This window comes from Salmo salar, chromosome 21 (genome assembly GCF_965601325.2).
Source record: "Salmo salar chromosome 21, fSalSal1, whole genome shotgun sequence".
Classification (NCBI taxonomy): domain Eukaryota; kingdom Metazoa; phylum Chordata; class Actinopteri; order Salmoniformes; family Salmonidae; genus Salmo; species Salmo salar.
Window position 1 is genome coordinate 41,757,509 of NC_138311.1, and position 18,213 is coordinate 41,775,721.

The window sequence follows — 18,213 nt, forward strand, 5'->3', positions numbered from 1 at the left end:
TCGGGTCAAACACATTTCTTTCCCTTAAGTTTACTAAGGGTTGGTAACAGGCTGATTGGTCAGGTATTTTTTTATTTATTTTTTACCTTTATTTTACTAGGCAGGTCAGTTAAGAACACATTCTTATTTACAATGACGGCCTAGGAACAGTGGGTTAACTGCGTTGTTCAGGGGTAGAACGACAGATTTTTACCTTGTCAGCTCAGGGATTCAATCTTGCAACCTTTCGGTTACTAGTCCAACGCTCTAACCACTAGGCTACCTGCCACCACTTTATTTGAGCCAGTAAAGGGGGCTTTACTATTCTTAGCTAGCAGAATTACTTTTGCTTCATTCCAGACCTGTGGGCATACACTTTCTAGTGGGCTTGAATGGAAAATAGCAGGGGCAATATCGTCCGCTATTAACCTCAGTAATTTTCCATCCAGATTGTCAGACCCCGGTGGCTTGACATTGTTGATATACAATAATTTTTTCACCTCTTCCACACTCACTTTACGGAATTCAAAACTACAATTCTACAATTGTCTTTCATAATTTGGTCAGATATTGTTACGTTCCCCAGTTTCTGTGTTGTAGTTTGTATATTTGTTAGTGTGTTTCAGGTAATGGCTTCCTGAAGTTCTCCAAGCAGCTGATTGGTCGGCCCCATTGCTGATTGGAGAGCTGACCCCGCCCCCTCGTCAGGACGCAGCTGTCTCAATTAACAACCCCAATATAAGCCAGTGTGCTGTTGCTCAGGGAGAGGAGAGACAGAGATGATTGCTGAGAGACAAGGCTAATGGCTGAGGGTTATAGAATGTTGGTTGTTTCCAAGAATTTTGGTATGTACTGTGTCCGTTGTTGCTGAGGGAGCTGATTGGTTGTGTGTGTCAATAGGATGCAGTGTTTTGATTGACTTACATTTGTGTAATTCTGTTTCATTTGTTCCCAGGGGGGAAGGGGAAGGCACCTAGGGAGTGTTTAGGCAAGAGGCCCGCGGGCATACATATACCCGTAGTAGTTTGCTGTCTATGCACACTAGGAAAGACCTGGGCGGACCATCCCCTGTATTTTGGTTAGTGCACCAGGTGGTGCTAGTTAGGTAAGTAGTGGGTAGGCAGGTAAGGTAGGAGAGGGGGTTTTGATATTTAGTTTCTTTGCTTTGGTTCCGTCCAGCCCCTTTTCCCCAACCTTACCGCGTGAAGGAATAAATTCCCTGTTAACGGTATTCTCTGCCTTTGTGTCATCCTTGCTCACGCCTACACTTCCATACCTCTTTCACAACACGGAGAGTTAAGTTGTAGCAGGGTGTTGCGTTCCCTCTTTCTAGAGGCGTGCGTAACAGATATACTTCGATGTGTAGTGTCATCATTTGTTGCTGGCATGTCATGCCTAACATGCTGACCAAACTGCACGTGTGCGTGTCCGCTTGTGCCATCGCGAGTTGATTTTATTCACCCACACCAGAAGCGATCAGGACACGCAGGTTGAAATATCAAAACAAACTCTGAACCAACTATATTAATTTGGGGACAGGTCAAAAAGCATTAAACACTTTATAGCAATTTAGCTAGCTAGCTTGCTGTTGCTAGCTAATTTGTCCTGGTATATAAACATTGGGTTGTTTTACCTGAAATGCACAAGGTCCTCTACTCTGACAATGAATCCACAGATAAAACGGTAAAACAAATTTGTTTCTCGTCATCTCTCCTCCTTCCTTCAGCTTCTTTTTCTTCTTTGTGGTTGGCAACCAACTTAACAACCAACTTTACAGCATTACTACAACCAACCAGAGTGTGGACCTAAGTTCATCTGTCAATCATGCACATGGGTATATGCTCCTAAACACCAATGAGGAGATGGGAGAGGCTGGACTTGCAGCATGTTGAGCGTCACAAATAGAACCAATTTCTCTTTTAGCACCTGGCCACGCAGATGCTCACTGACATGTCCGAGCAGTGTGGGTGCAATGATTGAATAACATGTATGTGTACATTTATTTTGCGATGCGAGCAATGTGGTCAGCATGTAAGTTTGCTAATCTTGCCAATGAAAAAATCCTTAAAGTAGTTGGCAATATCAGTCGGTTTTGTGATGAATGAGCCATCTGATTCAATGAATGATGGAGCTGAGTTTGCCTTTTCCCCCAAAACTTCATTTAAGGTGCTCCAGCTTTTTACTATCATTCCTTAATGTCATTTGTCTTTGTTTCATAGAGTAGTTTCTTCTTCTTTTTATTCAGTTTAGTCACATGATTTCTCAATTTGCAATATGTTTGCCAATCGGTTGTGTAGCCAGAGTTATTTGCTATTCCTTTTGCCTCAACCCTCTCAACCATACAATTTTTCAGTTCCTCATCAATCAATGGGGATTTAACAATTTTTACAGTCATTTTCTTAATGGGTGCATGCTTATTAGTAACTGGAATAAGCAATTTCATAAGTGTGTCAAGTGCAGCGTCTGTTTGCTTTTCATTACACACCACCGACCAATAAATATTCTTTACATCAACAACAATAACACGGAATCACTACAAAACTTCTTCACCAGTCTTCTTCACCTGCGAGATCGTCTGAGTCCAGCCATCCTGAGAGCTAATGAACCTGAGGAGAATTTCTGTCTGTAATAAGGCCCTTTTGTGGGGAACAACTCATTCTGATTGGTTGGGCCTTGCTCGACCTATGCCCTCCCATGCCCACATATGGCTGCGCCCTTGCCCAGTCATTTGAAATCCATAGATTAGGGTCTAATTAATTTATTTAAATTGACTGATTTCCTTATATGAACTGTAACTCAGTAAAATTGTTGAAATTGGTGCATGTTGCATTTATATCTTTGTTCAGTATATATTTAATTGTTAGAGAACTACTACCACATATCACTTAAATTGGTACAGGACTCTCAACAACAAATATAGCCACCTCCAAGGCACGCCTTAAAATATGTTAATGAGGCAGTAATTCTTTCTCCTCCCACAATATTTCTCCGCAATGCACCATCATTTACAGTATGCTGCAGTAAATATATAGCAAAACAGCAGTACAGTACTTTATTGCTGAATTGTATTGAAAATAAAATCAGCAACTCGTAATAGTGAATATTTAACTATGTACTACAGCATACCAACTGATATTTGGTGTTTTATATAATATTCACTTTAAGCCTTAACAAAAGCTTAACTACTACATATCACTTACAATGGTACAGCACTCTCACTAACAGGTGCAATAAATATAGACTTTTACAAGACACATCTGAAAATCTGTTAATAAGTAAGAAACAACAATACCATGCATCTACTAGTGTTCAAAAGGTTTTTGGTGCTCCATACATTTTACTATATTTGGAATTAGAGTAAATTACTGGCAGCAATTGGCTAGTAAGTTACTGTAGACCTTCAAAACGAGGTTTAAAGTATTTCTAAAAAAAAGTATATTACAATATTATGTGGGGGTACAGCATTCTCACCCACGGGTGTAACAAATATAGTCTCTTATAAGCCACACCTTAAAATATGTTCATGAGCCAGAGACTCTTTCCCCGCCTACCAACATTTTCCCACAATGCATCATAATTAATACTGTAAAAAATATGTATGGTATTTTACTGTGCATTCTAAGGTGTTTTACTGTTGAAATTACAGAAAGGTCTTACGGTGTGCTGTAAAACAAATGTACGGTACTTTACTGTGCATCGTACGCTAATCTACTGTATTCTGTTTACACTCTATCATACTGTTGATTAATACAGTAAGTTACTGATACAATTACAACAACAAAAATACAGTTACAACTTGCCTTCATTTCATATAGCCGAAAACCTTTAAATGCTATATTTAAACTAAGTACTTTAAATATAGCATTTAAGAAAAATACATATGCAGACCTGTTTAAAGGTTTTCGGCTATATGAAATGAAGGCAAGTTGTTTCCAAGTAAGCAATAAACAACACTCTGTACATTTTTATGGAAGTTTACAGAAACTATACTGAAACGCGGAGATGTGATAGAGAATGTGTAATAATCCTCAATTTGAGGAACTCAAGTCTCAGTCATGTAGTTGCAGCTTTTCCTAACATGTACTCTCCAATACGTTTGGGTTTGTTGGCCAGTTTAGCTTTTGTGTACTTGTACAAATTGTAAAAATGTAAGAAACTCACGTCTCAGTCTTGTAGTTGGAGCATCTCTCCAATGGAATCTTCAGAACTCTGTTGTTGAGTCCTACAAACAGTGACCTATCACTGTGAAGGATCTGCAGGTTCAGGATTGGCTCCCGCACCCCAGGGGGGAGGAGCTGGATCTCCTCCAGGTAACACCCCTGAAGGCTCTTATTGGTGGTGGCCAGGGCCTTCAGGATGGTGCCGTATTCTGATTGGAGGAGAGAGGAGGAAGAGGATGATGAGAATTTGTTGGTTTGTACTGTATACAGTCTGGTCATGTGGTTAGGGAAAACTCAGGGTCCTATAATAGATCAATAGAACGTCCTTTGGATGGACAGCTAGGGAAGGGTGCCGGCATTGATTGATTAATTAATTGGTTGATTATTGATTATTGGGTCTAACCTATTGACCTTGACCTTGACCTTGACACCTGACATTTGAACTCGACTGACCTGTGCCGATGTACATGACGTGGTAGAGGGTGTCGTGACCCTGTACGATGTCCACCACCAGCCTGGAGAAGCGCACATCGTCCTGCATGACCAAGGGGTCCACAGAGACGGGCTGCACCACGTCGTTCATCAGGTACAGCCGCTGGGCGTCCTGGAGGCTGCGCTCCGTCAGACCATCGTTAGGACCGCCGTCATCATCTATGGTCCCACACTGAGGAAGGGTGGAGGAGCGGTGGGAGAGGCAGGCGGGCGGGAGGGAGGAGTGAGAGGTTTAGTGTGAGTGAGTGAGTGAGTGAGTGAGTGAGTGAGTGAGTGAGTGAGTGAGTGAGTGAGTGAGTGAGTGAGTGAGTGAGTGAGTGAGTGAGTGAGAGTATGAGAAAGAGGGGAAAGAGAGCGAGGGAAAGAGAAAAGAGCCACATAATGAAAATGAAAAATGCCTTATGTTCACAGTCATTATTGTTTTGATTAAATGAATACTACGCCTCAGCTGTGGTCATTTCATTCTCATTTTGTCCTTTAGTAATCACACTTATTCACACCTACAAGATAATGACTGTTACAAGATAATGACTGTTACATATAATGACTGTTACAATGTAATGACTGTTACAATGTAATGACTGTTGTTGGGCTGAACAACATCTCTGGATCTGGCACGCTACAGCAACAATATGCTCCTTAAATGCCATTCTTAAATACTGGATGTATAAGCTTCATAAAGCTACGGTTGCATTTCTTAAATGATGTGGGCTATGTGGTGCATGATCCCTAGTTCTTATATCAAATGCCTCCTAGATGCAGTGTCCTTTCGTCCTGGTTCTGGGGATACACAGGGTGGGCAGGATTACCCTCCAGACCAGCACTAACCTGGAAGTTGGGGATGGGGTTGGGGGTGGGCAGCCAGGTAGAGCGGGGGTTCTCCTGGGAACGGAAGGGCCCGTTGAAGGCCTGGGTGATGGAGCTAAGGTTAAATGCACACACTGCAGATGCTGCTATACTGTTCCTGTAGGACAGACAGAGAAAGGAGAGATAGGAGGGAGGCAGATTGAGAGTGTGTGTGTGTGTGTGTGTGTGTGTGTGTGTGTGTGTGTGTGTGTGTGTGTGAGAGAGAGAGAGAGAGAGGTGGGGGAGAGAGAGAGAAAGAGAGGGGGAAGGGAGAGAGAGAGAAAGAGAGGGGGAAGGGAGAGAGCGAGAAATGGGGAGGGAGAGAGCGAGAGAGAGAGGGGGAGGGAGAGAGTGAGAGAGAGAGGGGGAGAGAGCGAGAATGAGAGAGAGAGGGGGAGAGAGCGAGAATGAGAGAGAGAGGGGGAGAGAGAATGAGAGAGAGAGGGGGAGAGAGAAAGGGGGAGGAGAGGGGGAGATGGAGAGGGGGAGAGAGAGAAAGGGGGAGGAGAGAGAGGGGGGAGAGGGAAAGAGGGAGAGGGAAAGAGGGGGGAGAGGGAAAGAGGGAGAGGGAAAGAGGGAGATGAAGAGGGGGAGGGGGTGAGTGAGGGAGAGAGTGAGGGAGAGAAAGAGACAGTGTTACAAAACTCAGTGAAGAGAGAAGTTAGTGTTGCCCATATATATCTCTAACTGAGAGGTCAAATTAATTCATTGTGTTCACATCACTACATCTGTCTGAAAGTCTCATCTTTTACAGATGCATTTAACACACCATCCACTTCTGCTGGAGGCTGTGTCTGTGCTTCACAATCGGCATGAGTGAATTAGGATGCAAACACACACACAGACACACAAACAAACATCCTCCCCAATCCCAGTATAAGGTGAATAAACCCAGTTAACCAGGGCAGTGTTTGGCTGTAACATTGTTATCCCAGCGATCCTGTGCTCTTCTCCTCAGGACCATAGTATTCTGTCTGGGTAATGAGTTTCTAAACTGCCTTCCTTACTTTATATCCTCTTCTGGATAGATACTTCTGCTCCGCTCTGTGTGTGTGAGCGTGTGAGTGAGCGTGTGAGTGTGCGTGTGTGTGTGTGTGTGTGTGTGTGTGTGTGTGTGTGTGTGTGTGTGTCAGTAGTGCTCTACACTGAACAGACTTTACTGTACAATAAACTCTGTGCTCTCCTTTGTACGGATGCCAGCACACTCATAGCTGGGCTGGTGTACTGTAGCACGGAGATGGTGGGGACTACGATACAATAGGGCCCTATAGAGTAACTCTCCTGTTATGTTCTTTTTATATAAGTTTATATATCGGTTATGGTTTTGCTACGTTCTGTTCTTGCAGAGTACAGTTTGTACGTTATATTCCATTCATGCCTTATGTAAGTGCATTGTCCTTATATAAGTGTATTGTCCTTATGTAAGTGTATTGTCCTTATATAAGTGTATCTAGCAACCATCGTGGAGGTCCGATTAAGCTCTGTAGAAATACATTAACACTGTCAGTAGTACCCTGGGGGGTGGCGATGCCACAAAATGAGTCAAATACAATAACACTGTCAGTTCCGTGGGGGCGAGCGATGCCACAAAATGAGTCAAATACAATAACACTGTCAGTTCCGTGGGGGTGGCGATGCCACAAAATGAGTCAAATACAATAACACTGTCAGTTCCGTGGGGGTGGCGATGCCACAAAATGAGCTCAATACAAACAAAGGAGATGGGAAACAGGTGGCTGATTGACTATACTATGAGGAGTAAAAACAGCCTGCAGCAGAATGAACAGCAGCTACTGCAGAGAGAGAGAGAGAGTGTGTGTATGTGTGTGTCAGCCTGCAGACTAACAGCAGCTTGTTTGCCCTGTTTCAGCTAAGTGTTTCTGCAGTGAGTCTAGGATTCTGCACCGTGGTCAGTGAGTCTAGGATTCTGCACCGTGGTCAGTGAGTCTGAGACTTCTGCACCGTGGTCAGTGAGTCTAGGATTCTGCACCGTGGTCAGTGAGTCTGAGACTTCTGCACCGTGGTCAGTGAGTCTGAGACTTCTGCACCGTGGTCAGTGAGTCTAGAATTCTGCACCGTGGTCAGTGAGTCTAGGATTCTGCACCGTGGTCAGTGAGTCTGAGACTTCTGCACCGTGGTCAGTGAGTCTGAGACTTCTGCACCGTGGTCAGTGAGTCTAGGATTCTGCACCGTGGTCAGTGAGTCTTGGATTCTGCACCGTGGTCAGTGAGTCTAGGATTCTGCACCGTGGTCAGTGAGTCTAGGATTCTGCACCGTGGTCAGTGAGTCTAGGATTCTGCACCGTGGTCAGTGAGTCTAGGATTCTGCACCGTGGTCAGTGAGTCTAGGATTCTGCACCGTGGTCAGTGAGTCTAGGATTCTGCACCGTGGTCAGTGAGTCTAGGATTCTGCACCGTGGTCAGTGAGTCTTGGATTCTGCACCGTGGTCAGTGAGTCTAGGATTCTGCACCGTGGTCAGTGAGTCTAGGATTCTGCACCGTGGTCAGTGAGTCTAGGATTCTGCACCGTGATCAGTGAGTCTAGGATTCTGCACCGTGGTCAGTGAGTCTAGGATTCTGCACCGTCATCAGTGAGTCTAGGATTCTGCACCGTGATCAGTGAGTCTGACACTACTGCACTGTGATTAGTCAGTGTGCTTTCTGCCGTGAGTGGACAGTAATCAAACCCAAACTGAGGAAACCAGCTGCAATAACCAAATATCAGGCTGCAGCCACAAAGCTAGACACACCCCCTCCGTGCTTCCCTGACACAGTCGTTTCCCTGGGTCTGCAGACACAACCACAGAGACAGACACACCCCCTCCCTGACACAGTGGTCTCCCAAGGCCTGTAGTCTGCAGCCAAGAGTTATGTTTTGACCAAAGCTCTTACAAATAAAGTCACACTTGTGCAGCTTAGACAGAAAGCTCTGCTTTACTCTATAAACCTCTGCCCAAGCACAGTGGGGGATATGGGCACTGTTGGTTACTGTTAACATCTAGTTTGTTAATAAAGATTTAGTCTATTTTAAAACCTCACCTTCCTTTCTTTCACACACAGTCCATTCACAATGTGGTATACTGTTTACATCTCTCTCTCTCTCTCTCTCTCTCTCACTCTTTTTCTCTCTCTCGTCGGTATGCATGCTGGCAGTGAGCCGCGAAGCAGGAGCGATTGTGAGAGCAACCAATTTTTTTTCCACTCTGTTGGGTTTCGGTGTGTTTTCAGTATGTGTATATATATATTGATTAGTTTAGTTGTTTTAAGGTTATCTTTGTCTAAATGTCACTAAGCACATATAAGGGTGGTGTGATAGTTTAGGTGTTTTTTCTCCAGTGTGCAACCAGTGTGTGGGGCCAGTTGCAGTGGCCACTCGCGGATGGTTGGGGTTTGAAAAACGTATTTGCCGGCATTGTGTAAAGATTCCTGCTGCGTCGGGTTGTTCGGTGGTGTGTAGTCATAAAAGCTCAAAAAGTGGGGGTGTGGCTATCCAAATACCATTGAGAAATGTAACACTGAAGATTATTATGTATTTCTTGCTGGGAACTTTAACTGCACAGTCAGTGATTTCGATAGAAACCACAAAGAACCTCATATGGCCTCAAGGGCTTTTTAAAAAAACCTTATTGTAACACATGAACGTGATATTAGGCGGAGCCAACATGGAGGCACGAGACAGTACACATGGGCCCATTTGAGAGAGAACACAATCTCTCTGGCCAGGTTAGATAGGTTTTATTGGTTTCAGTTTATTCAAAGGTTGCTTTAGGGACCAAAAAATGTGGTTTGGAGAGCGGTGGCAGGTCTTGTATTACAGCAGGTTGGGGGATGAAGTTTAAAGAAGGCTTTATTTCTGGTTGATAGTAGCCAGATTTCTAGGGAGGGAGTACCTCCATTTTACAGAGGCCTTCTTAGGGTTTGGAGCATAAGGAAGGTCCAGACGAACTCCAGCGGAGTCAGTGCATTGGCTGCTGGAGGAACCTCTGGTGTACGGGGCAAGACTGGATTGTACAACTGCAGCTGTTCCACATTTGTCCAAGATTCTGGTGAAGGACAAAATCATCCCCCTAAAACAGTTCATGGACATGGCTGAGCACACCTTAATGGATGGAGGACGGGTGGCTGAACATTTGGGGGTGAGGTCAGAAAGGATTGTCGGACAACTGCTGGGAAGCTGCAGTAAGGCTCTGTCAGTAAAAAAGTGGTTTATGCTTAATAATCACAAGAATAGGGTACAAGATGAAAACAACCCATTTCAAGACTAGGGATTACACCCAATATCCCAGAGTCAGAAAGAAAGGTGTTATTACTGGATTTGAGAGAGTTGGAAAAGGTGGGTTTGGATGTGGTGAATGGGAAAGACTTTATATATATATATAAAGGAGGTGTGTCAAGGTTTTGAATAAAGATAAATTGAAGAATAGAAAATACACTCCTTGGAGGGTAAAACTGGGCATTGGTGACAAGGTAAAGCCAACATGGAGAGAATTGTACAAGCCACCGTTACAAAAGGGCAATGGAGGGTTTTGCATGGCATCATTGCAGTTAATGCTTTTGTATCTGTTATTAACTCAGATGTTGGAGATGGATGTGCTATTTGTAACATAAGAGATACAATGTTTCATTGTTTTATGGAGTGTGAGAGCATAAAGCCTATTGTTTACAGCTGTAGGGGAGATTTTCAATAACACTGTTCTGATTTTGGGGTTTCAATATAGTTAGCAACAGAAAAGAAAATGTCAACTGTTCCATTTTATTTTGGGACAAGCTTAGATGTCCATTGTTCTGAGTAGGAAACATAAAATAGACATGGCATATGGGCAGGATGTAAAATGTGTTTTTAAAGGATTAGTCAAAGCGAGAACAAGAGTTCTTCTCGGCTGTAAAATACCTCCCATTGCTTGAGGAGAAGTGGGCTTATGAAGGAGCGGTATGTTTTGTGGAGGAGGGGAAACTATTGTTTGTTGATGAAATAAGTTGAACGTATATATCTGTTTTTTAATTTAATTTAATTCATTTTTAATTAGGAATGACATATTTGTTGTTTAATTTCTGAAAAGGCACAGTGTGCCATTATTTGTGTTAATAATTAAGTATAAAAAAAAGGTTTTATAAAAACACAAACTCTCGCTTTCTCTCTCCCCCTCTCTCTTCTCTCTCCCCCTCTCACTCTCTCTCTCTCTCTCTCTCTCTCCCTCTCTCCCCCCTCTCTTTTGCCTGGCCTGTTCCCTTAGTCCCTCTGGTATTAAAACAGAACCTCTTAATCACACTCAGTTCACTCCGTATTTATGTCTTAATATGGAGGGGACCAGAGAGGGAGAAAGAGAGGGGTGACCGGATGAAGGGAAGAGGGGAGGGTAGAAAGCAGTGCTTGGGGAGGATGAGCCCAACCGAGGCAGATTTAGATTTTATTTCTTCTACTCCTTTCACAAAAGGGACAATCATCAGCATAGTGGAGGTGCCATTTGGGACGTAGCCCAGGGAGGACAGAAAAATATATAATCTGGAGTGCCCTTCATGTTCTCACCTAAACCAGCCAGCCGGTCAGACAGGTTGACACTGTACTGTTCCCTTATGTCTGGCTGGTGTTCCCTTATGTCTGGCTGGTGTTCCCTTATGGCTGGCTGGTGTTCCCCTATGGCTGGCTGATGTTCCCCTATGGCTGGCTGGTGTTCTCCTATGGCTGGCTGGTGTTCTCCTATGGCTGGCTGGTGTTCAGTAATGGCTGGCTGGTGTTTCCTTATGGCTGGCTGATGTTCCCTTATGGCTGGCTGATGTTCCCTTATGGCTGGCTGATGTTCCCCTATGGCTGGCTGGTGTTCAGTAATGGCTGGCTGGTGGTCCCCTATGGCTGGCGGGTGTTCCCATATGGCTGGCGGGTGTTCCCATATGGCTGGCTGGTGTTCCCATATGGCCAGTGTTTATGGGAGTAAAAGGCTGATGTCCTCAACCACACCAGCCAGTCAGTCGGACAGGATGACACTGCACTTTCTGTTGTGTCACTGTACCCTATGGCTGCAACGTGTTATGGGCGTAAAAGCCCCCCTGAGTCTCAATGAGCCCAACCAGAAATGGTGACTTCAACAATGCCCACTGGAGTGTGTCCCCTTTCTGTACATGCTCAGTGCAGCTTAGTGACACAGGCTTTGTCCCGAATGGCAAACCCCTGTGGGCCCTGGTCAGTAGTGTGCTATTAAAGGAACAGGAAGCCATTTGGGACACATGAAGTGCCTGCCGCTGCACCTGCTTACTGCAGTTCAGTGCATATGAGTGGTGAAGGCTTCTATGATGATGAATCATAAAGAGGAGACTAGCATGGATGGTACTCATCATCACACCAGATGGCCCATATATACTGCACTGTATGTGTGCCATAGAGACATTTGCATCCCAAAATACATTCCAACACACACACACACACTTGCTAATGAAGGCATGCATATACGCATGCACGTACGCACACACACACACACACACACACACACACACACACACACACACACACACACACACACACACACACACACACAGAATACAGCAAGAGATGTGCTCTGCCTATCTTTGGCAGGCTCCAGTCTTAGCAGGGTATACGGAGATAATGCAGTCTGTGCACATCACCTCAGTTGAAAAAATACACAGTAAAAATACATGAAGTGTGCATTCCATATGGTACACTATTCCCCATGTAGTGCACACACATACAAGTCGTACACTATATAGAAAAAAAAGGTGTGATTTGGGACGCAATAAAGCAGCAATTTGTAACTTTTTGGGCGACTTGACCAAATGCACATAGAAATGTAAGTTATAGATCTGTCATTCTCATTGAAAGCAAGTATAAGAAGCTGTAGATCTGTTCTATGTGCATTATTTATATGCTTCCCTTTCTTAAGTTTTGTTTTTGCATCTTTTACTTTCGGTTTTGTACACCAGCTTCAAACAGCTGAAAATATAAATATATATTTCACAGCGGTTTAGGTGGTACAATGATTCTCTACACTATACTTTAAGTTGTGGGGGGAATTGCTCATAAATATTCATTTTGGGGGACAGTTAGCTCACAGTGGTAAAACGCAGAGTTCCTGACATCTATTGCCACTTGCGGTTTAAATTCTAATCCCCCACAGGGGCGCACATTTTTTGTTGTTGAAATGTGGACATATTTATTGCGGTATTGTGTTGAGAAGAAAAACGCTATCATCACCTTGAAAATTAAGATTAGGGGATCAATTCAATCCAACTCACATTGCAGAATTTACACAGTAGTTATTTTTCCAATGGTCAAATTAACTCACACATTGGTCTTGGGTACTGAATAAAAACCTACAACTACTACCAGGGTGACCCCTCTCACAGGTATACTTTCATTTTTCAGAATTAGAAGTGTGTGGCAGGGGATAAATAATTTAAATAAAGGATTTGAAAATATATATATAAATATTTGCCCAATTTGGTATTAGAACTCACAAATATGAGCCAACTGTCTTAGCATACTGCACCACCAATTAGTCATAGCAGTTGGGGAAAAATACAATGACTTGACATGACCACCATTGTCATCTATTTCTTGTTATGATGGATGTAGCTACGAATATAAACATATAATCCTCATAGCCTATATTTAGTTTTCTTCATAAAGATATAGATGTCTGTGAAACGGTAAGCAAAAACGTTGAATTAAGTCATATGCGGAAATGTGCCTAACTGCCTTTTGAATTTAGTCAAGGAAGCATCATGCATAATGTATTATTACACTCCACTTACCAAGGCCATTGCCAAATAAAGCACGCTGTCACCTGCTTTTATAGTGAGCCTTGAGGTGGTACCACCCAGCACATCTAGAAGGGAGTGTACTTCATAACGAACCTCTTCCTTGAGGTGGTACCACCCAGCACATCTAGAAGGGAGTGTACTTCATAACGAACCTCTTCCTTGAGGTGGTACCACCCAGCACATCTAGAAGGGAGTGTACTTCATACTGAACCTCTTCCTTGAGGTGGTACCACCCAGCACATCTAGAAGGGAGTGTACTTCATAACGAACCGCTTCCTTGAGGTGGTACCACCCAGCACATCTAGAAGGGAGTGTACTTCATAACGAACCTCTTCCTTGAGGTGGTACCACCCAGCACATCTAGAAGGGAGTGTACTTCATACTGAACCCCTTCCTTGAGGTGGTACCACCCAGCACATCTAGAAGGGAGTGTACTTCATACTGAACCGCTTCCTTGAGGTGGTACCACCCAGCACATCTAGAAGGGAGTGTACTTCATACTGAACCTCTTCCTTGAGGTGGTACCACCCAGCACATCTAGAAGGGAGTGTACTTCATACTGAACCCCTTCCTTGAGGTGGTACCACCCAGCACATCTAGAAGGGAGTGTACTTCATACTGAACCTCTTCCTTGAGGTGGTACCACCCAGCTCATCTAGAAGGGAGTGTACTTCATAACGAACCCCTTCCTTGAGGTGGTACCACCCAGCACATCTAGAAGGGAGTGTACTTCATAACGAACCCCTTCCTTGAGGTGGTACCACCCAGCACATCTAGAAGGGAGTGTACTTCATACTGAACCTCTTCCTTGAGGTGGTACCACCCAGCACATCTAGAAGGGAGTGTACTTCATACTGAACCTCTTCCTTGAGGTGGTACTACCCAGCACATCTAGAAGGGAGTGTACTTCATAACGAACCCCTTCCTTGCGGTGGTACCACCCAGCACATCTAGAAGGGAGTGTACTTCATACTGAACCTCTTCCTTGAGGTGGTACCACCCAGCACATCTAGAAGGGAGAGTACTTCATACTGAACCTCTTCCTTGAGGTGGTACCACCCAGCACATCTAGAAGGGAGTGTACTTCATAACGAACCCCTTCCTTGAGGTGGTACCACCCAGCACATCTAGAAGGGAGTGTACTTCATACTGAACCTCTTCCTTGAGGTGGTACCACCCAGCACATCTAGAAGGGAGAGTACTTCATACTGAACCCCTTCCTTGAGGTGGTACCACCCAGCACATCTAGAAGGGAGTGTACTTCATACTGAACCTCTTCCTTGAGGTGGTACCACCCAGCACATCTAGAAGGGAGTGTACTTCATACTGAACCCCTTCCTTGAGGTGGTACCACCCAGCACATCTAGAAGGGAGTGTACTTCATACTGAACCTCTTCCTTGAGGTGGTACCACCCAGCACATCTAGAAGGGAGTGTACTTCATTCTGAACCCCTTCCTTGAGATGACAGAGGAACCTTCTCAAGGTGCCTCTACATCACAATTTCAATGGTGGAGTTGGACCGCTAGGGGTAAAAAGTATACCAAACATTAAGAACACCTTCCTAATATTGAGTTTATCCCCTTTTGCCCTCAGAACAGCCTCAATCCATCGGGGCACAAGGTGTCTAAAGCATTCCACAGGGATGCTGGCCCACATTGACTCCAATGCTTCCCACAGTTGTGTCAAGTTAGCTGGATGTCCTTTGGGAGGTGGACTATTCTTGAGACACACAGGAAACTGCTAAGCGTGAAAAACCTAGCAGCGTTGCAGTTCTTGACACAAACCGGTGCACCTGGCACCTACTACCATACCCTGTTCAAAGGCACTAAAATCTTTTGTCTTGCCAATCGGCTCACATACACAATCCATATCTCAATTGTCTCAAGGCTTAAAAATCCTTCTTTAACCTGTCTCCTCCCCTTCATCTACACTATTTGAAGTGGATTTAACAGGTGACATCAATAAGGGATCATAGTTTTCACCTGGATTCACCTTGTCAGGCTATGTCAAGGTGTTCCTAATGTTTTGTTCACTCAGTGCATATCACTTTTGCAATGAACTGTCAAAATGAAGACCAGAATTGACATGTTTCACTATAACTAAGTCAAAAACATCTGGGTTTTCCTTAACACCCTCCCACTTAAGCCGGAAGCCACCCGCACCAATATGTCGGCGGAAACACCATTTAACTAGCGACCGGGGTCAGCCTGCAGGTGCACGGCCTGCCACAAGGAGTTGCTAGGGCGCGATGAGCCAAGTAAAGCCCCTGGCCAAACCCTCCCCTAACCAGGACGACGCTGGGCCAATTGTGCGCCATCCCATGGGACTCCCGGCTACGGCTGGTTGTGGCACAGCCCGGGAATGAACCCGGGTCTGTAGTAATGCCTCTAACACACACCAATGTGTTTCAACCTCAGTGAATAGCTGCATCGAACAAAAAACAAAAAGCACACTCAGAATCCCCTTTACCGTACGGCAGGCAGGGAAGGAGCAGAAATTGAACTACGGCTAGGATTATCCGTAACAATTTTTTACTGTATTACAATGCAATACGTGAGCTATAGTGCTATGTTCTGAAACAGTCACTTTCAGGAGACAGTCAGGTAGCAATAAAACAGCAGCAGTAATGTTGCAATACAGTACAAAAGGTTACTGTTGTGTGTCCATGGTATAAACAAGCTGCCTGGAAATAGTTTTTTGGGTAAAATAATACTTTTCTTACTGTAAAAAAGAATGATCTGACTGACCCTATAGGTACATCTTATTCTAGGCATATCCAATATGCTCCACGGAATTTATAGCTCATTTCAAGGTGCATTTGACATTATTATATTGAGGTGATGAAAGAAGTACACTTACAAGGAAAACATATGGAAAATCAGCCAAAAATATGGGTCACGCTTCAGATGGCTGCACACAGACATTACACCACGCCAGGACACCATGGTTACCAGGTTACCCAGGAGACATGTCAAATCAGAAGCCAATCAGCTTCTTATATGATACACACCTGCAGCAGCATCCAGCTGCTCATTCAGAAAGTTTACTACATATGGAGAAAGCCATTGGAATGGAATGTGTAAAGCAGAGAAATCACCTGGATTATTATCATTAGCCAGTGAGCCCCATTTCAATGGGAGAAACAGCGAAGCCCCACTCAGCAGCCCTGACGGAGGGAGGGAGGGAGACCAGTAAGGTCTACAGTTAATAAAACACCTCAGCTCTGGGGTCTTAAGATCACTACTCTGACGAGAGAATGAACGCAAACCCAGTCTGCTACTGAATTACCTATTTAAAAGAGCAGATCTCCAGAAAAGGCAGATGGAAAACAGCACATATCTCCCTCTCTCTCTCCCTCCCCTGCTTCTCCTCTCCCCCCTGCCTCTCTCTCTCCTCTCCCTCTCGCTCCCTCTGTTCTGTTTTACAGTTCAAACTCCTGGGAGTTGTTTGACCATGTTCAATTTAACACAGACAGATGGAGACAGTGTTTCCTGTGATTGCATTACCATATCCCCCTACGGGGGGAAGAGTTTTAGGGAGGAACTGGGGGACTGAGAGACAGACAGCGACTGAGACAAAGGATGGGAAAGTGGGAGGGATAGTTGGAAAGTACTCGCTCCTTCTCTGTCCTGTACTGGTACAGTGATAGAAAGTAGCCTACTGCCTCCTGGTAGTTGGTGAAGTCCATAGGACTGAAAATGGATGAATGCAACAATCATGTCTCTGTCACTAACAAATATAGTCATGGGTGGTAACTCTCGAAAGCAAGGCATTCTGGGAAATATTTGAAAAAGGTAATAAACTAATGAGTGTGTTCATTTAACACTGTTCCATTGTCTACATGGGTCCACAGACTCAACACTTTCAGTGTTGATTTAACACTTTCAGTGTTCATTTTGTTTGTTTTTTAACACTGGTGAATTTGCTGTGTATATGTGTTTACCTGAGTGTGTGTTTGTGTCTTGCCTAGGAAGACTATCACTCATCACTCACACGTTGGTGGTGAATATCCCATAGATGAGGTCTTGTTCTGGCAGATAGAAGGTGCTCTGCAGCTCGTTATAGTAGAAGGGGATCTCTCCTGAGCGCGAGCAGTTCAGCCTGGCCTTCATGAAGGTGGTCCAGGTGTCCTCCAGTAGAAACCGTCCCCCGATGTCGTTCTTACAGACCCGGGCCACCCGGGAGTAGACAGTCTTCCCACAGTCGTGTTCCACAGCGTTCTCACGCAGAAAGAAAAAGGTGAAGAGACCCACATCGTACGCTGAGATGAAATGGGGTTCTGAAGAAGAGAAGAGGAGGAGAGGACAGGAAGAGAGGAGTGGAAGAGGAGAGTAGAGGGCAGGAAGAGGGGAGTGGAAGAGGAGAGAAGAATACAGGAAGAGAGGAGTGGAAGAGGAGAGAAGAGTACAGGAAGAGAGGAGTGGAAGCGGAGAGTAGAGTACAGGAAGAGAGGAGTGGAAGCGGAGAGTAGAGTACAGGAAGAGAGGAGTGGAAGAGGAGAGGAGAGGACAGGAAGAGAGGAGTGGAAGAGGAGAGAAGAAGACAGGAAGAGAGGAGTGGAAGCGGAGAGTAGAGTACAGGAAGAGAGGAGTGGAAGAGGAGAGGAGAGGACAGGAAGAGAGGAGTGGAAGAGGAGGAGAGGACAGGAAGAGAGGAGTGGAAGAGGAGAGGAGAGGAGTGGAAGAGGAGAGAAGACAGGAAGAGAGGAGTGGAAGAGGAGAGAAGAAGACAGGAAGAGAGGAGTGGAAGAGGAAGAGAATACAAGAAGAGAGGAGTGGAAGAGGAGGAGAGGACAGGAAGAGAGGAGTGGAAGATAAGGGGAGGACAGGAAGAGAGGAGTGAAAGAGGAGGAGAGGACAGGAAGAGAGGAGTGGAAGAGGAGGAGAGGACAGGAAGAGAGGAGTGGAAGAGGAGGAGAGGACAGGGAAGAGACAAAGCAGAGAGGGAAAGGGAGACAAAGTCA

The 18,213-nt window shown here is 44.7% G+C and overlaps 1 protein-coding gene across 6 annotated transcripts in view; it reads right to left on the reverse strand.

The window, feature by feature from the left end:
• The window catches only part of LOC106582350 (semaphorin-5B), a 318,841-nt gene that overhangs the window by 59,932 nt on the left and 240,696 nt on the right, over positions 1-18,213 (reverse strand). For all 6 annotated transcript variants that reach the window (XM_014165381.3, XM_014165380.3, XM_014165378.3 and 3 more), the window contains 4 exons: positions 17,244-17,529; positions 5,460-5,595; positions 4,593-4,803; positions 4,141-4,348 (listed from right to left, as the gene is read on the reverse strand). In XM_014165381.3, coding sequence (XP_014020856.1) covers positions 4,141-4,348; positions 4,593-4,803; positions 5,460-5,595; positions 17,244-17,529 — 841 coding nt within the window. The remainder of the gene's footprint in view (positions 1-4,140; positions 4,349-4,592; positions 4,804-5,459; positions 5,596-17,243; positions 17,530-18,213) is intronic.